Source organism: Podarcis bocagei, assembly GCF_964188305.1.
Source record: "Podarcis bocagei genome assembly, chromosome: 11".
Taxonomy (NCBI): domain Eukaryota; kingdom Metazoa; phylum Chordata; class Lepidosauria; order Squamata; family Lacertidae; genus Podarcis; species Podarcis bocagei.
The window spans coordinates 1,258,098-1,278,254 of record NC_138136.1 but is presented as its reverse complement, the minus strand read 5'-3'; the positions used below and the strand labels follow the sequence as shown (position 1 = coordinate 1,278,254).

The following is a 20,157-nucleotide window of genomic DNA, read 5'->3' as shown; positions in this document are numbered from 1 at the left end:
AAGAAGCAAAAGTATATACTCAAGAGATATGAAATCCAAACTAGCTAAATATCTTTCATTCCCAATTTAGCAACTTCCAGTTAAAACCTGAACGTATTTAGCTACTTATTCCTAAGCAGAAAAATAAAAATTCAATAATCTGCTGTGAAAGCACATCAAGTTGGTGGAATCCAATGGACAGTACCTGCGCATGATTCTGGCCAACCACAGCTTCATAAGGAGGTGGGGAATCAAGCGGACAAAAAACCTCAACTCCTTTAATTCTGGCTCCATAAATATGTGGCAGTGGGATGACATCAGAACCCAGCATCCTAGGAGAAAAAGGTTGTATCAGCTATAAAGTTCCCTCGACTCTTCTATGGAAAGTGGTCCCACAGAATTCAGTGACCACAGCAGATATCATTCTTTTGTAGAAGAGCAATTTGTAGGATACTCTTTCAAGAATCTTCACAGGGCCTCTAACATAACCCAAACAGACTGTTATCTGAAAGTGGCATAAGCAGCTGGAGATGCTGTTATATTTTAAGCCAGCTGCACAGCTGACTCCTAGGTAAGAGGTTGGCAGGAAAGGCCTCTGTGGTGCCCCAGAAGGATCCTCTCTCACATTGCTATGTGCTATTAATGTTTCCTTACATTCTTCAGTTCCTTTTTCATGCTTAGGCTGCAGCTCTAGAAAACCTTCACACCTAATTCTAGATCAGGCTGTGTGAAAATTCAGCGCCATGATCATGAAATGTAAATTGAATTTCTCCCTCATCCCTTAGACAGCAAACTTTTATACTCTGAATCCCAAGCCATTCAAATTTCCTAATTAACAGACATATTTTTATTTGGTGCATAATGTGCCTATATATTTAAACTCCCCATACTTAAATGGCCTATTATGCTATGCTTTACTTGACTTTATATGAAAATTTGAAACTGATACCTACAGGATTTAGGTAAAGAGCAATAATTACTATTCCAGTTTTTTGAGATTATTTTTTTAGGGGAACCAGCAGGGGGTAAAAAGCCTGCTTGAGTCCAATGCGTCTCAACATCCTACTATTTTACTGTGAGTGAAGAGAGGTGCACCAATCTGGGACTAGGGAAAAGACAGGGGAACACTTCAGTTCCACTCTTTCCATGAGTTCTGCTTCACTTAGTTTTCTTTCACACTTCTTGCTTTCTATTTTTTATTTTGACGAAGGGAATCTGCATAATAATGACTCTAAAGATCAGGCAGACTACAGGAGGTGGCAGGGATGGCCAGGATTTGATTAGTATTTTATCCTGCACAATCAATTTACTTTCCATTAGTCCAAGCCATTTCTATTTGCAAGACACTATCAGCTGCCGCCACCTCATACTATAAAGGGCTGCGAACAGATTGTCTCCAGGCTCTTCATAAAACTGTCGTGTGCAAGGAGGAAAGGGAAAGATGCAGAGAAAACTGGACTGCTCTAAGAGTCTAGCTATGTTACATAGTAAAGCATTGGCATGGGGACATTCCCAGGGGAACTGAAGGAAGCAGTGGTGTGTCCACTCTTAAAACTTCACTAGATCCTTTAGACCTATCCAATTACCGCCCAGTTTCAAATCTTCCATATCTGGGTAAGGTAATTGAGATAGCAGTTGCTGAATAGCTTGGTAGGTTTCTGGAGGAAACATCGGCTTTAGATCCATTTCAGTCCAGGTTCCATCCTGGTTTGGGGACCGAGACGGCTCTGGTTGCCCTACCAGATGATCTCCGTAGACAACTGGATCGAGGCGGGTGAGGACTGCTGATTCTTTTAGATTTGTCAGCAGCCTTTGACATGGTCGATCATGATCTTCTGAACCACCGCCTTGCCGACGTGGGGATACAGGGCAAAGCCCGTAAATGGCTGTGCTCTTTTATCTCTAGTCGGGGACAGAGGGTGGCGCTAGGGAGAGAGATGTCGCGCCACTCCTTGGTGTGTGGAGTGCCGCAGGGCACAATCCTCTCCCCGATGCTTTTTAACATCTTTATGCGCCCCCTTGCCCAGATTATCCGGAGCTTTGGGCTGGGCTGTCACCAATATGCTGATGACACCCAGCTCTATCTGTCTGATGGCCTGGGATTCGGACTCAGAGGCTGAACCTGAGGAATCCCAGCCTGCACAGGATTCCCCACCTCAAGAACCAGCTGAGCTGGGGCTGGAGCCTGAGCCTGAAGGCTCTTCACCTGTGCTGGATCCTCAGGTGCAGGCACCAGCTGAGTCTGCTCTGGCCCCTGAAGTGATGGAGGACCCATTGCCTGCAGGTGCTCCACTCTCAGCCCCGTCAGGGGAAGAGGAGGTTGCCTCTGGGTCCGGTAACCCTCCAGCCTCTCCTGAGCTGCAGAGGCTCAGGGCAGAGAGGCGGAGGGAACTAAGTTCCCGCAGGAGGAGTGCTCGCCTCCGGGCCAGGAGAGGCGAGTCACCTGTGGACCGCAGCCGCCCTATGCCTCGGGGCAGATAAAAGCCAGTCAGCCCCAGTCCCAGGTTGCGGTCCCAGTCCCACATTGTTGCTAGCCTGTTCCTGCCTGCACCCTGACCTGCTCTTCTGCCAGAGTTCCTGATCCCACCCGACTCCCCGCCTTGGACCCAGCTACAGCTTTGACGGACAACCTTCATACCGCACCACTGACCTCAGACTGGACTCGGACCTCGGCTCTCAGTTAGCCCCCGGGACCAGCACAATCTGCTGATGGATGGCCAAACCAACTCGGCCCCGGACACACTGACCAGATGCTTGGAAGTTATGGCTGGATGGTTTCGTGGGAGCCAATTGAAACTAAATCCTTCGAAGACAGAGGTCCTATGGCTGGGTCAGGATGGCAGGGGGATGAGGGACCAACTCCCTTCTCTTGCGGGGGCCCAATTAGTGCCATTGCCTTCCGTTAAGAGTTTGGGTGTAATCCTTGATGCCTCCCTTTCCATGGAGGCGCAGGTTACAACAACAGCCAAGGCAACATTTTTCCACCTTCGCCGCATCAAGCAGTTGGTCCCTTACCTTTCCCGCCCCGACCTGGCCACAGTGATCCATGCAACGGTCACCTCCAGGCTTGACTCTATGCAGGGCTGCCCTTGAAGCTGTCACAGAAACTCCAGCGGGTGCAGAATGCTGCAGCGAGGCTCCTAACGGGGTCTCTGCCATGGGGACAGTGCTTTTCCAGCTGCACTGGCTCCCAGTGGAGTACAGGGTCAGATTTAAGGTGCTGCTTTTGACCTTTAAAGCCCTTCATGGCCTAGGACCCTCGTACCTACGGGACCGCCTCTCCCGGTATGCCCCACGGAGGACCTTAAGCAACACCCTAGAGGTCATAGAATCATAGAATCATAGAATCATAGAATCCTAGAGTTGGAAGAGACCACAAGGGCCATCGAGTCCAACCCCCTGCCAAGCAGGAAACACCATCAGAGCACTCCTGACATATGGTTGTCAAGCCTCTGCTTAAAGACCTCCAAAGTAGGAGACTCCACCACACTCCTTGGCAGCAAATTCCACTGTCGAACAGCTCTTACTGTCAGGAAGTTCTTCCTAATGTTTAGGTGGAATCTTCTTTCTTGTAGTTTGGATCCATTGCTCCGTGTCCGCTTCTCTGGAGCAGCAGAAAACAACCTTTCTCCCTCCTCTATGTGACATCCTTTTATATATTTGAACATGGCTATCATATCACCCCTTAACCTCCTCTTCTCCAGGCTAAACATGCCCAGCTCCCTTAGCCGTTCCTCATAAGGCATCGTTTCCAGGCCTTTGACCATTTTGGTTGCCCTCCTCTGGACACGTTCCAGTTTGTCAGTGTCCTTCTTGAATTGTGGTGCCCAGAACTGGACACAGTACTCCAGGTGAGGTCTGACCAGAGCAGAATACAGTGGCACTATTACTTCCCTTGATCTAGATGCTATACTCCTATTGATGCAGCCCAGAATTGCATTGGCTTTTTTAGCTGCCGCGTCACACTGTTGGCTCATGTCAAGTTTGTGGTCAACCAAGACTCCTAGATCCTTTTCACATGTACTGCTCTCAAGCCAGGTGTCACCCATCTTGTATTTGTGCCTCTCATTTTTTTTGCCCAAGTGCAATACTTTACATTTCTCCCTGTTAAAATTCATCTTGTTTGTTTTTGCCCAGTTCTCTAATCTGTCAAGGTCGTTTTGAAGTGTGATCCTGTCCTCTGGGGTGTTAGCCACCCCTCCCAGTTTGGTGTCATCTGCAAATTTGATCAGGATGCCCTTGAGTCCATCATCCAAGTCGTTGATAAAGATGTTGAATAAGACCGGGCCCAAGACAGAACCCTGTGGCACCCCACTAGTCACTCTTCTCCAGGATGAAGAGGAACCATTGATGAGCACCCTTTGGGTTCGGTCAGTCAGCCAGTTACAAATCCACTGAGTGGTAGCATAGTCAAGACCACATTTTACCAGTTTCTTTACAAGAATATCATGGGGCACCTTGTCAAATGCCTTGCTGAAATCAAGGTAGGCTACATCCACTGCGTTCCCTTCATCTACCAGGCTTGTAATTCTGTCAAAAAACGAGATCAGGTTAGTCTGACATGACTTATTTTTCAGAAATCCATGCTGACTATTGGTGATCACAGCATTCCTTTCTAGGTGCGCACAGACTGTTTGCTTAATGATCTGCTCCAGAATCTTCCCTGGTATTGATGTCAGACTGACTGGGCGGTAATTATTTGGGTCCTCTCTTTTCCCCTTTTTGAAAATAGGGACAACATTTGCCCTCCTCCAGTCTGCCGGGACTTCGCCTGTTCTCCAGGAATTCTCAAAGATGACTGCCAGTGGTTCTGAGATCACATCTGCCAGTTCTTTTAATACTCTTGGATGCAGTTCATCTGGCCCTGGAGACTTGAATACATCTAAACTGGCCAAGTATTCTTGTACTATCTCCTTAGTTATTCTGGGCTGTGTTTCCTTTGCTGAATCATTTGCTCCAAATTCTTCAGGTCGGGCATTGTTTTCCTTATCGGAGAAGACTGAGGCAAAGAAGGCATTGAGGAGTTCAGCCCTTTCTGTGTCCCCTGTTTGCATTTCACCATCTTCTCCTCTGAGTGACCCCACTGTTTCTTTGCTCTTCCTTTTGCTACGAACATACCCATAAAAGCCTTTTTTGTTGCTTTTAACCTCTCTAGCAAGCCTGAGTTCATTCTGTGCTTTAGCTTTTCTGACTTTGTGTCTACACGTGCTGGCTATTTGTTTGAATTCCTCTTTGGTGGTTTCCCCCCTTTTCCATTTTTTGTACACATCCTTTTTTAATCTTAACTCAGTTAAAAGTTCTTTAGATAGCCACCCTGGCTTCTTTAGGCACCTTCCATGTTTCCCTCTCATTGGTATTGCCTGACGTTGTGCTTTTAGTATCTCCCTCTTAACAAACTCCCAGCCATCATGAACTCCCTTTCCTTTTAGTATTACTGTCCATGGGATCTCACCCAGCACTTCCCTAAGTTTTATGAAGTCGGCTTTCTTAAAGTCAAGAAATTGAGTCCTAGTATGCTTGGCTGCTCCTTTCCGCTGTATAGTAAACTTCAGAAGAGCATGATCACTCGCGCCTAATGATCCTTCCACTTCTACCCCACTAACCAGGTCATCAACATTGGTTAGGACCAGATCTAAAATGGCTGTTCCTCTTGTTGCTTCTCCCACTTTCTGGACAATGAAGTTGTCTGCAAGGCCAGTGAGGAATCTGTTTGACCTTATGCTCTTGGCTGAGTTTGACTTCCAACAAATATCCGGGTAATTGAAGTCCCCCATTACTATTATCTCCCTTCCTTTTGCATGCTTGGCCATCTGTTCCAGGAAGGCATCATCTATGTCCTCCGTTTGGCTTGGGGATCTATAGTAGACTCCCACAATGAGGTCTCTGTTATTCTTTTCTCCCTTAATTTTGACCCAAATGCTCTCACTTTGGCTTTGAGGTTCTAAATCTTGGATCTCTTCACAGGTATACACATCCCTGACATATAACGCCACTCCTCCTCCTTTCTTGTCTGGTATGTTTCTCTGAAATAGATTGTATCCCCCCATTATTACATTCCAATTGTGGGACTTATCCCACCAGGTTTCAGTGATGCCTATTATGTCATATTTAGTTTGCTGTACCAAGAGCTCAAGCTCATCTTGTTTATTTCCCATGCTTTGCGCATTAGTGTACAGACATTGAAGTCCATTAATCATTCCCCCGTGTCTCTTATTTAAGGATTTTTTCCTCCCACCACTAGGTCTGCGTGCTGTTTGCTCCATTTGGTCTATGACATTTGGATGATCATCTTCATCAATTGATAGGCTCCTACCTTCAGGAGCACTGTCTCCCTCCCCCACATTAGTCAGTTTAAAGCCCTCCTGATGAGGTTTCTGAGATTTTTGGCAAAAACATTTCTCCCAACTGTTGTGAGGTGCAGCCCATCGCTTGCCAGAAGTCCATCTTCAAGAAACTGCAGTCCATGATCTAAGAATCCAAACCGTTCCTGTTTACACCATCTGCGAAGCCAGCTGTTCACTTCCACTATTTTCCCCTCTCTCCCTGGGCCACGTCGTTCAACTGGGAGGAGAGATGAGATGACAATTTGTGCATTTAGTTGCTTCAATTTCCTGCCGAGAGCCTCGTAGTCTCTTTTGATCTTCTGGAGGCTATTGCTTGCAGTGTCATTGGTTCCCACATGAACCAAGAGGAAGGGGTATTTGTCAGTGGGTTTTATGATTCCTTGCAGTCGTTCAGTTACATCTTGGATCTTAGCCCCGGGGAGACAGCACACTTCCCGAGACATCTTGTCAGGCCCACAGATCACTGCTTCTGTTCCCCTCAGTAGGGAATCCCCTATCACCACTACACGCCTCCTCTTAGGTTTGGTCGGGGTTCTTCCATGAGCTGTCCATTCCAAGGTCGCCTGCACATTCCCTGAGGACTGACTTTGCTGCTCGTCTTCATTTACCTGATCGACAGAAATGAGGGAGAGATCCTCAAATGGAGTCTGCTCTTCGTCTTTCATGCTAGGGGAGAGGACCTCAAAGCGATTGTGTAATTCTAAACAATCAGAACGAACCCTGGGCCTCCTACTTCTTTGAGTCACGTTTCTCCATATATCCGGCTCCTGTGTTGGTGAACTAGCCTCCTTCTCTGGGGAGTCCCCTGTCTCCTCCTTGATGGAGGCGGTGTGGTCTGTTGCTTCCAAGAAGAGCTCCACCTCTCTAATTCTTTGGAGCGTAGCTACCCTTTCCTCCAGTTTCTGGACTTTGTCTTTTAAGAGGGCAATCAACATGCAATTGCTGCAGGTAAAGCTGCCTGCAACCTTTGGCAAGATGGCAAACATTGCGCAGGAACCGCAGGCGACAGCAGCTGTTCCCTCCCCCTCCATCTTGAGAATGTGTCGTTGGGGGTGGCTACAGCGGTCCTCCATCATAAAAATGTGCAGACAGGACAAATAACTCCCCCCACAAAAAACCTAGGTCTCCCGCAACAAACGTTTCAGACTAGCTCCCCTAAATCTAAAAGATGGATCAAACTGCGCACGCCGCTAGGCGCGCGCCGCTGCCCTGCTAGCTCTGATAAGCTCCTCCCACAGCTAATCACCTTCCTCAACAGAAACCCTGCCCCCTCTGACCTTTGCACAGGGAAAACTGCTAATCAGCCACAAAGAAACACAAGCACACAAGAGAAAACCCTTTTTGCTCCTTCTTCAACTGCTTTCCTGCTTAGGTCCCGGGCCCTAAGGAAGTTAGATTAGCCTAACCAGAGCCAGGGCCTTTTCAACTCTGGCTCCGGCCTGGTGGATCATGAGACCAGGGCCCTGCAGGATCTGATTTCTTTCCGCAGGGCCTGTAAGACAGAGTGGTTCTGCCTGGCCTTTGGCTTGGAATCCACTTGATCCCCTCCCCCTCTTTCTTTTTTCCTTTCTCCTCCTGTGATGAAGCTGCATTTTAATGTTTCAATGTTGTATTTTAATCTTGTTTTTAAGTTGTATTCATTCAACTTGTTTTTATTATTGCTTGTTAGCCGCCCTGAGCCCAGCCTTGGCTGGGGAGGGCAGGGTACAAATAAAAAATATTATTATTATTATTCTAGAGGTCATGGCTCTTTCCACTGAAGAGCCTAGCTTTCTGATGGTTTACTATGAGGCTACAGTCACAACGGATGCAGTCTTTGGCATGCAGTCAGAAAGCAAGAGAGGGCTGAATTCAATCCGTTCATCATCTTGCTAGTCAGCAGCAGCAACCTCTGTGCCTGTCAGAGGACAGAAATGCTAACACAAGAGGAACCCGGACTGATCCAGGTTTGGGTTTGTTTTCAGCTTCTTTGGTCTATGAACAACAATAAGCACATATGGTATAGACTTATCAAAGGGGAGGGAAAGTATGCATGCACACACAAATTATGCCTTTTGAAATAATAATACAAAATCCATAAACAATAATGGTTAAAAATGCAGACAATTTTGACTCAAAACATCTTCCCTTTCAATAATTGTGGCCTAGTTTTGATAGCTATAGCAAAAAAACTTCCTAAGACTGTTCATGATCTTAGGGTTAGAATCTGCCATTAAAATGGAGACCAAACTTATCTGTGCTCCCAAATGTACACAAAAAGTACTTGTGAAATTGCAGGTTTTTCTGGTTAATTCAAGTAGTTTGTGAATGCATTTTCCTTCTCCCTTAGCTGTTAGGTCTTGCTTCTTCCTTAGACCTTGAAGTTATCTTTTGAGGGGCTCTCTTCTGGGCCTTAACAGGATGACCCATGCCAATTAATTTCTCTCTGTGATAGGAATGGTTGTGTCTGCTTTTTTGCATCTGGGTATTGATATAAGCAGAAGAACTAAGGGAAAAGCAACAGTAAGGAAGGGAAGAGACGGGAAACCCACTTGCTTCTTCATAGCTTACAGCCCATTTCTGTTACTCAGCCCTTTATAGGTTTTCTGCTTTCTCTGTGCCATTAGCAATTCAGGACAGGCAAGAAAAGAACAGCTGCTGCTTTTCTTCTTCTCTCTGCTGGAGGAAAGCAGCAACTGTTCTGCCAGTTATACGGTTCTCAAGAGCTCTGCTTGCCAGCCCCCCGTTCCCCGACCCTCTTCCCTTCACCCTGACGAACCTCCCCTTGACACCTCACCCATCCCCTCGCCTACTTGAGCCTAGTTGGTCCCAGTATCGTTTTCTGTTCATGCTTCCCTGCACCCCACCCAGCCATTGTCTCCTCCAGGACCAGATTCCTGCCCCCCAACTATTCCTCATTTAGCCACTCTGGCTTCCGCCAACATCTGATACCCAGCAGCCATGTTCTCACCACCCTCCTTCCTCCAATTTTGTGTTAAATTAAATGCTGAAGTATTATTTACATCAAGGACTTTCAAATGACACACTGCATGTACACACTGGTTGCACAGTTTCAGAGTATTTCTTCAGAAACAGCTGATGGGGTTAGCACTTGCCATAACAATATTTCCTGAATTTGTACTTAGGATGAGTAAATATGGAGGTTATTTGGCAGTAATAATAAACAGAACCTACAGTATCTTTTTCTTCCCAAGCACATATTAGAGGCTGATCTCAAACATGAGTCCTACTCAAGAGTACACTTTATATCATTGGGTCTACTCTGGCTATGACCAACGTCACATATATATGTGTAGAGCAGACAATGTACCATATTTTTCGCTCCATAGGGCGCACCGGACCATAGGGCGCACCTAGTTTTTTTGGGGGGATTTATTCCCCCCCCCCGGCCCAAAGAGCAAAGAAGCCAAGACAGCGAGCGGGATCCATCCCGCTGGCTGTCTTGGCTTCCTCTTTAGCCACACACAACCTCTCCAGCTGGGGGAGGCCACATGCGGCTTTGGCAGAAGCCAAGACAGCAAGCGGGATGGATCCCACTCACTGTCTTGGCTTCGTTTTTAGCCGTGGGGCTGGGGAAGCCCGAGCTTCCCCCAACCCCAACCCCCAGAACAGGCTGCTATCCGCAAGCCTTTGGAGCCCAGCGGGAACTCCCGCTGCACTCAGAAGGCTTGCAGATAGCTGCCTGAAGCCCGGGGAGCGCAGTGGAAGTTCAAGCAAAAGCCTGCATTCGCCCCATAGGAGGCACACACATTCCCCCTTCATTTTTGGAGGGGGAAAAGTGCGTCCTATAGAGCGAAAAATACGGTAATAGTGTTCCACCAAAACGTAAAACATACACTTCTCAAAGAAAGCTTATAATCCATACTACTTCAACACAAAATTGTGAACTTATCCTTGCTCTTAATGAAATATTCACTTGTTATCCTTCTTCCTTCTTCTCCTATGGAAGATAATTGAGATAATAGTGTTATCTCAATTAGCAATTACTTAATTAGTATTTTCATCACTGGGATGACAGCAAGATTGCAGGTAGCAGTGAAATGCTCAGCATGTATAAAGTACAGTGTTTGTGTGTAGCTTCCTTCCTTCAGTGCTTTAGAAGATAATTGATTTGGCTCCACAATCAGTTTAAGAAGATATATATGCAATGTGCAGGAACAGTAGAAGAGGTCTCGGTGTGTGGAAAGAGATAGGGGTGCTGGGAGGAGGAGTTTGGATTGGTTAGGCACTTGGGAATGTTTTGGGACAAGTCAGGCCTGTACAGAAGGGACAGGCTCCATGGGAACCGTCCTGGAATCAGAATGCTGGTCTTTTAACATCTGAAAGGTTGCAGAGCAGCTTTCAAACTGCCTCTTTACAGAAAGATGAGATCCCTTCAGTTCAGGATGAAAGGGAAAACATCTCATATAATTCAAATGGGGATGGCACCATGTTATACTTGTATACAGAACTAGGTACAGTGGTGCCTCGCAAGACGAAATTAATCCGTTCCGCGAGTCTCTTCGTCTTGCGGTTTTTTCGTCTTGCAAAGCACGGCTATTTGTGGCTTAGCGGCTTAGTGGCTATTAGCGGCTTAGCGGCTATTAACGGCTTAGCGGCTATTAACAGCTTAGCGGCTTTAAGAAAAAGGAAACAAACTCGCAAGAACTCGCAAGACATTTTGTCTTGCGAAGCAAGCCCATAGGGAAATTCGTCTTGCGGAACGACTCAAAAACCGGAAAACTCTTTCGTCTTGTGTGTTTTTCGTCTTGCGAGGCATTCGTCTTGCGAGGTACCACTGTAATAAGCATGCATTATGATACGACCTCTCGCAAAAGAGGAGAATGTTCCATGGGACAAAATACATATCCTAGATACATCTGTGAGGAATTCTATCTTTAGGCATTCAGATACCAATTCTAGAAGCCTCTGAGCCAATATGGTGAAAGTGGGCAGCAGCACCCAAACGTGACCCACAAGGGGGGGGGAGGCGGTAACCATCTGGCCTCTTGGTCTGATCCAATTCCCCACCCTGGCTAAGATCCTCCAAACATCAGTAACAGAATGCCAAGATAATTAAAGTCTTTGCAAAAAAAACACAATTTAAGGAGAAGGGTGTTAACTAACAAGGTTTCAAAGCAGACATTATAAATAGGATACAATTACTCATTTACTAAATTTATTATTATGGGATTGATATTGGGGACCAGGGTCTGGCAAATCATCATATGTATTAGTATCTAGTCACTGGTCCCAAGAGATGTCATCTAGTATCTCACTAGAGCAATCCACCAACCGATTACTGTATTCCTGTTTTACACTTTTTATGCCTTCCTATTTACTCAGTTCCGAATTATAAAATAACTAAACAACATGAATATTTGCTCCCCATGGAAAAATATAGTTAAACTAGTAACTAGCATGGTATCTTCTGCAAATACAGTCCCTTGAATGAATATAGAGAACAGAACAACAGAACAGAAGCCTATATTTTGAAGTAAATTATGTGTACAAAGTACACAAATTATTTTTATCTAATTGACACAAATAATGAAGAATATATCATCATATACCATTTGCTAAAATTCTAAAAGTGAAATATCTTCTAAAATTGCAAAAACCAGTTTTATTATTACATATATAAAGGTAAAGGGACCCCTGACCATTAGGTCCAGTCGTGACCGACTCTGGGGTTGCGGCGCTCATCTCGCTTTATTGGCCAAGGGAGCCAGTGTACAGCTTCAAGGTCATGTGGCCAGCATGACTAAGCCACTTCTGGTGAACCAGAGCAGCGCACGGAAACGTCGTTTACCTTCCCGCCGGAGCGGTACCTATTTACCTACTTGTACTTTGACGTGCTTTCAAACTGCTAGGTTGGCAGGAGCAGGGACCGAGCAATGGGAGCTCACCCCGCCGTGGGGATTCGAACCGCCGACCTTCTGATTGGCAAGTCCTAGGCTCTGTGGTTTAACCCACAGCGCCACCTGCGTCCCTATTACATATATAAGAAAGTGTATATAGTTTACACTAGGAGAAAGTTACTTCTTTAAGTTCTATATGGATACTAATCGACGTCAGGGAAGTCTAAGACATTTTGCTGCACAAAATGGCACCACCTCTCATTCCACATTCACACACACACTTTATTTCAGTCCAAAGAACCCCAAAAACATTTTCAAAAGCAAAATAAATCAGAAATACAGGGAAAGGGTTCCAAGGCGGGAACATGTAGGTTTCTGTTTCTTAATACTTCTGAGAGGAACTTAGCCCCAGCCAGAATAGTATCACTTGACATATCTCCAAGGATAGGTGGAAGGTTTCAGATTTTCCAGTTAAGTTTACCAACAGAGGTTTAATTAATTGATCCCTGGCTTGTTTGAACTGCTCACAATGTACAGTGGTACCTTGGTTCTCAAACGCCTTGGCACTCAAAACACCTTAGTTCTCAAATGCTGAAAACCTGGAAGTAAGTGTTCCGGTTTTTGAACGTTTTTTGGAAGCTGAACGTCTGATGCGGCTGTTGGCTATTGTTTCCAGGGCACCTGCACCAATCAGAAGCTGTGCCTTGGTTTTCGAACATTTCAGAAGTCAAACGAACTTTCGGAACGGATTAAGTTTGATGCTTTTGTTTTTGCTATTTATTTTGCATTTTTGTTTTTGAGGCTTTTTCAGTTAATTTGTTTTTGTGACTGTGTGGAACCCAGTTCAGCTACTGACTGACTGACTGACTGACTGATTGATTGATTGATTATGTGACTGCAGAAATGGATAAAAGGTCTTAGAGAAAAATTTAACAGCGATTGAGAGAGGTTTCAGAATGAGACAGGTTTAACAGTGGTTAAGAAAGTGAAATACCTGGGGATTAACATGACAGCAAAAAATGGGAATCTATTCAAAGACAATTATGAAAAATGCTGGGCTGAAGTGAAAAAAGATTTAGAAATTTGGTCAAATCTGAAGCTTTCACTGCTAGGCCGTATTGCTGCGATAAAAATGAATGTATTGCCTAGAATGTTGTTTCTGTTTCAAACATTGCAAATTTTGGACAAAATGGATTGCTTCAAGAAGTGGCAGAGAGATATCGCTAGATTTGTCTGGCAGGGCAAGAAGTCTAGAATAAAATTTAAAATACTAACTGATGCAAAGGAAAGAGGTGGATTTGCCCTGCCAGACTTGAAACTTTACTGTGAATCAGCAGCTTTTTGCTGGCTGAAAGAATGGCTGCTTCTTGAAAACACAGACATTTTGGATTTAGAAGGTTTTAATAATGTATTTGGAAGGCATGCATATTTGTGGTATGATAAGGTCAAAGCACACAAAGCATTTAAAAATCATATTGTCAGGAAAGCATTGTTTAATGTCTGGATATAAGGATTTATTGGAAAACAAAACCCCAAGGTGGCTGTCACCAATGGAAGCGAAAGCCCAGAAAAAGCTCAATATGGAGGCCAAATGGCCGAAATATTGGGAAATTCTGGAACAAGAGGGAGATAGACTGAAACTGCAGAGTTTTGAGAAACTAAAAAATAAAGTGCGAGACTGGCTTCATTATTATCAGATAATGGAGGCATACAATTTGGACAAGAAAATTGGCTTCCAGGTGGAAAAATCAAAATTAGAAACAGAACTGTTAGAACCCAAAACTAAGATTTTGTCAAAGATGTATAACTTGCTGTTGAAATGGAATACTCAGGATGAAATGGTGAAATCTGTTATGATTAAATGGGCACAAGATGTTGGACATAATGATGGCTGACTGGGAACAGTTATGGACCACAGGTATGAAATTTACGGCATGTAATGCCTTAAGAGAGAATATTATGAAAATGATATACAGGTGGTACATGACACCAGTCAAGCTTGCAAAAATCTATCATTTGCCTGATAATAAATGTTGGAAATGTAAAGAAACTGAAGGAACATTCTTTCACCTTTGGTGGACGTGCCCAAGGATTAAGGCTTTCTGGGAGATGATCTATAATGAACTGAAAAAGGTATAAGTCAGGGGCTCAGGAACAGAGGCACAGGGGAGAGAGGAGATGGAGAGCGAAGGGGAAGAATCAGAGGGCAGCGCAGGGGAGTATGGCAGTGACCCGAGAGATTCCATGAGCTTCTCCAGCGAATCAGAAGATTCCCAGAAGGAGGCGCCGATGGTCAGGGCAAGGGGGGTCCCGGGGGGACACACCAGAAACAAGGGGCCAGCGGGGACTCCCAAAGCAGCAGCTGTAAATCAGGACCAGCTTCCCCACCAGAACGTAGTGGGGGGGAAGAGTCCCATGTGTCAGGGAGAGAAGATGAGTCAGGGCTGACCACGCCTCCATCGGAGAGTGGGGGAACGGAGGGGAGGTCGGGTCCAGCTAGCCTCCCCGAAGGGGGAAGCAGTGACAGGAGCAGTGTAACGGTCAGGAGGAAGGTTGCCGGCTGGGCGCGCGTGCCAAGTTTGAATGTACAGGCGCGTGGGACAGCAAAAGACCCGGATTGGGAACCAGGTCCTAAAGCCCGCCGGAGGCAGGGAGAAGACTCAGGGGATTCAGCGTCAGAAGAGTCTAGGAAGGGCGAGACCCCAGCTGACAGGCGGAGCCAGAGGAGGAAAGAGCAAAGGAAGAGGTGGAGCAAGGCTAGAGTCTTAAACTGGTGTCTGGGGGGAGGAGATTCAGACGGAGCTTCAGCGGTCTAGAGTTTCAGACGTAGAGCTGCATGCTGCGACTGTGAAAGCAAAACTGAACTTCAATAAAGACTTTTGTATATAAGAACGAACCGGCGTTGGTCCTTTGTGAGCTGGGACCTTGGGCGGCTCTGACAGTATATAAATATACCCTCCTGAAAAAACCTTTCTCCTGGGCATGGTCGGCCAATTGGTGCCAAAGAAGAACAGAACTTTTTTTATGTATGCCACAACAGCAGCAAGAATACTTATTGCAAAGTATTGGAAGACACAAGATTTACCCACTCTGGAAGAATGGTAGATGAAGGTGGTGGACTATATGGAATTGGCGGAAATGACTGGCAGAATCCGAGACCAGGGAGAAGAGTCGGTGGAAGAAGATTGGAAGAAATTTAAAGACTATTTACAGAAATATTACAAAATTAATGAATGTTAGAATGATGTCTGAATGAAGTTAAGTGGTTTTAGCAGCAATGTTATTAAGGTGTATGTAAAAATGGATTGTTAACAGATGAAAATTCAAAGTTATAATTTATTAAGTTAAAGGATTAAGATAAAAACAAAGAGGGAAAGGAATTGCTGAATTAATAGAACTGGAATACAAAAAAGGGAGGTGTGAGGAGGTCAGGGAAGTAAGGAAATGAAATGTAAGGTACGGAAAGATTGATGTGTTGTTGTTTTTTAATGTTTATTATCTTTTTTCTGTATTTTGTATTTTGTATTTTTATTTCTTTCTTTTCTCTTTTTTTCTTTTTATTTATGTAATCTTTTCTTTGAAACTTTAATAAATATCATATAAAAAAAACCAGAAATGGATAAAAGCCCCCCATCCAAACAATGACTATCATCAGTGCAAGTAAGGGAAAAAATATAATTTTTATCATCTACAATACTATCTTTTTATTTTATAGTACAGTACATTGATTATTGCTTTCATTTTATGGATAATTGGTCTTGTTAGATAGTAAAATTCATGTTAAATTGCTGTTTTAGGGGTTGTTTTTAAATGTTTTAAAAGGATTAATCCATTTTGCATTACTTTCTATGGGAAAGCATGCCTTGGTTTGGGAACGCTTTGGTTTTGGAATGGACTTCCGGAACGGATTAAGTTTGGGAATCAAGGTAGTACCATTGTAGTAGACTATGCTTCATAGAGTCAACACCCTGACAGCATAAGCAGAGCCTATTCTGACAGGGTATACCAGACAGTCTGTCATTTAGTACTTCTGATGGAAATACATTTAGTCTGGCTTTGGTGAATAATTGGCGATAGTTAGGTACAGACAGATTCATGAAATATGATGGTAACTGAAGATCATGGCCAGAGTGGATTCTAGATGCAAACGGTCCACAGGTTACATAGAATCTTTTTTTAAAAAAATAATTTTTATTAACAGGCCAATCACATCACATTATCATATCACATTAGTTCCAAATTATACAGCCAAATTTTAAATTTTGTTGGGGGTGCCCATACATCAAGCTCGGCTCGAGTCCAAAACAGCATCACTTATCTTACTGCTTTCATTAGGCAGTTCTGTCTAGTTTGAACCGGATAGTCCTTTATTACTTCCTTTCTCTTCTTGTTGTTATCATAAATTCCTTTCTTTGCGATCTCTGATGATTTTCACAAGCAGGTTGAAAGCTGGTATTCTATGTGGATTTTTGTACTCTTCCAAAAATCATATCGATCAGGGACAGCCTCTGTACAACGCTTCCATACACAAGATTAGTCTCCGATCTGGCCTTTATTTTTCAAATAAATCAAATGAGTCTGGGGGCTCTGTCAGGTCAAACTTGCATTCCAACATTCCTTCTTGTTCAAACAGTCCTGATTCTCCTCACCCAGTCCTTCCTCCGACAAGCCTGTCTTAGCGAGACACCATATTTTAACTGCGTCATAAGAATTTTCCACTTTTCTCACCATTCTCCTGTCTTCTTTCCCACATAGTTCTTAAAATCCTGCCTGTGATTCATAAAAACGCAACAATCTTGTTTCTATCTGGGGTGAAGGGTTATTTATGTCACATCATGTAGGGGGGGAAAAGAGTTTTTTCCTCCACCCCCCCTTCGTTCCAAACATACAGTCTCCTTGTGGTAATTCATCAGAAGATTTACTTATCTGTCCGTCACTCCTGGTTGCAGAGATCCATAAATCAGCAGTCTTATCTTCGAGCTTTACTTGATGTATGTGCTTTCAGCTTTATTTCCAATCGTATGTTTCCAATTATAATTCCAAGCTGAAGCAACCAGCACGCGCTAATTGGAATCGGTGTCAGGAAGATCTGACTTCACCGAGGGCCTTTTGCCAAGTGTTCAGCACCCCCATCACTCGTATCAGGGGGTGCATTGTAAACACCGCTGGCAGGGCAGAGCCCCCCGCATCCTGGGGGGGGCATTAAGAAGGCTGCCTACTTCCCATAGCAGCCCCTTAGTACCTCATATGGGTCAGAGAGATGTTATTGTCGGCCATCTTCCAACGCGCCACCTGGTGGCCCCGCAGGTTACATAGAATCTAGAGTGAAGATTGCTGTGTGAAATATCCCATAACCTCTGCCTCAGGGATTTAAAGGCAGTATCATAGCCCAGATGATGTAAAAAGAATGGTGAAAGACCAATTGAGGCTTTCCGGCCATAGTTTTTGACCATGAGCTGATAGACCATGAGCTGACAGTAAGAGCTGTTCGGCAGTGGAATTTGCTGCCAAGGAGTGTGGTGGAGTCTCTTTCTTTGGAGGTCTTTAAGCAGAGGCTTGACAACCATATGTCAGGAGTGCTCTGATGGTGTTTCCTGCTTGGCAGGGGGTTGGACTCGATGGCCCTTGTGGTCTCTTCCAACTCTATGATTCTATGATTCTATGACTCCTCATTGATTAGATGCAAAAGTAATCTCTTCCCCAGGCCAGAATTCAAGGCAGCCCACCATGCTTTGGTGGAGAGTGGGCATTCACCTGTTTCCAACAGTAGAACTGAGTTAGGGACACAGTTTGGGATGTGAAGTAGGAAACTTAGCTTGGAACCCACCTAACTTAGAAAACAGACCATTGTACCAGACGTTTAAAGCATAAAGGAGTTGGGAAACAGATTTCATATTAAATACCCTAACAACAACAACAACAACAATTTATTTATACCCCGCCCTCCCCAGCCAAGGCCGGGCTCAGGGCGGCTAACAAGCAATAATAAAAACAAGTTGAATGATTACAACTTAAAACAAAATTAAAATACAACATTAAAACATTGAAACATTAAAATATTAAAATATTAAAATGCCTCATTGCAGGAGAAGAAAAAGAAAGAGGGGGGGGGAATCAAATTGGCTCCAAGCCAAAGGCCAGGTGGAATAACTCTGTCTTACAGGCCCAGCGGAAAGAAATCAGATCCTGCAGGGCCCTGGTCTCATGAGGCAGAGCGTTCCACCAGGCCGAGCCAGTGTTGAGAAGGCCCTGGCTCTGGTTGAGACTAATCTAACTTCCTTAGGGCCCGGGACCTCTAGGGTGTTGCTATTTATGGACCTTGAGGCTCTCCGTGGGGCATACCGGGAGAGGCGGTCCCGTAGGTAAGAGGTTCCTAGGCCGTGAAGGGCTTTAAAGGTCAAAAGGAGACCTTAAATCTGATCCTGTACTTCACCGGGAGCCAGTGCAGCTGGAAAAGCACTGGATGAATATGCTCCCATGGCAGAGACCCTGTGAGGAGCCTCGCTGCAGCATTCTGCACCCACTGGAGTTTCTGGGACAGCTTCAAGGGCAGCCCCACGTAGAGTGAATTACAGTAGTCAAGCCTGGATATGACCGTCGCATGGATCACTGTGGCCAGGTCGGGGCGGGAAAGGTAAGGGACCAACTGCTTGATGCGGCGAAGGTGGAAAAATGTTGCCTTGGCTGTCGCTGTAACCTGCACCTCCATGGAAAGGGAGGCGTCAAGGATTACACCCAAATTCTTAACGGGAGGCAATGGCACTAATTGGGCCCCCGCAAGAGAAGGGAGTTGGTCCCTCATCCCCCTGCCATCCCGACCCAGCCATAGGACCTCTGTCTTCGAAGGATTTAGTTTCAATTGGCTCCCACAAAACCATCACGCCACAGCTTCCAAGCATCTGGTCAGTGTGTTCGGGGCCGAGTCGGTGTGGCCATCCATCAGCAGATAGAGCTGAGTGTCATCAGCATATTGGTGACAGCCCAGCCCAAAGCTCCAGATAATCTGGGCAAGGGGGCACATAAAGATGTTAAAAAGCATCAGGGAGAGGATTGCGCCCTGCAGCACTCCACACACCAAGGAGTGGCGCGACATTTCCCTCCCTAGTGCCACCCTCTGTCCCCGACCAGAGATAAAAGAGCACAGCCAGTTACGGACTTTGCTCTGTATCCCCACGTCTGCGAGGCGGTGGTCCAGAAGATCATGATCGACCATGTCAAAGGCTGCTGACAAATCTAAAAGAATCAGTAGTCCTCACCCGCCTTGATCCAGTTGTCCACAGAGATCATCTGTTAGGGCAACCAGAGCCGTCCCGGTCCCAAAACCAGGATGGAATCCAGACTGAAATGGATCTAAAGCCGATGTTTCCTCCAGAAGCCTACCAAGCTGCTCAGCAACTACTCTCTCAATTACCTTATCCAGATATGGAAGATTTGAAACTGGGCGGTAATTGTATAGGTCTAAGGGATCTAGTGAAGTTTTCTTTAAGAGTGGGCAAACCACTGCTTCCTTCAGTTCCCCTGGGAATGTCCCCGTGCTAAGGGACAAATTGATAATTTCAACCAGGGGGGTCCACGCGACATCTGGACACTCCCTAATCAGCCAAGATGGGCACAGATCAAGGAGGCAGGTGGTGGGCCTACCAACTTAAGAGGAATCTATCCACATCAGCAGGGAGTATCCGATCGAAATGGACCAACACTGGACCTGAAGTCAGTCAAGGGGCCTCCAGTTCAGTCACTGTATCTAAATTGGCAGGGCGGTCACGGCGGAGCAACAGGACTTCCTCCGCAAAAAAGCTTGCGTATGCTTCACAACTGTGGGCCGAATTTGTGCTTAAATTTGGTTGTCCTCCTAAGGACGTTATTGACCTAATTATTCTAAAAGGTTGTGCCGGGCGAGAGCTAGTGGATGCAATGGAAGCTGCAAAGTAAGATTTCTTAGCAGCTTTCATAGCCATCTCATAGTAAGAGATGGCTATGACAGTAAGAGCTGT

The 20,157-nt window shown here is 45.3% G+C and overlaps 1 protein-coding gene across 1 annotated transcript in view; it reads right to left on the bottom strand.

Annotated features, from left to right (window-relative positions):
- Window positions 1–20,157, bottom strand: part of ENTREP1 (endosomal transmembrane epsin interactor 1) — a gene marked incomplete at its 5' end in the record, with an annotated part of 47,954 nt that overhangs the window by 9,284 nt on the left and 18,513 nt on the right. The window contains one exon of the mRNA XM_081213733.1: window positions 185–311. Coding sequence (XP_081069859.1) covers window positions 185–311 — 127 coding nt within the window. The remainder of the gene's footprint in view (window positions 1–184; window positions 312–20,157) is intronic.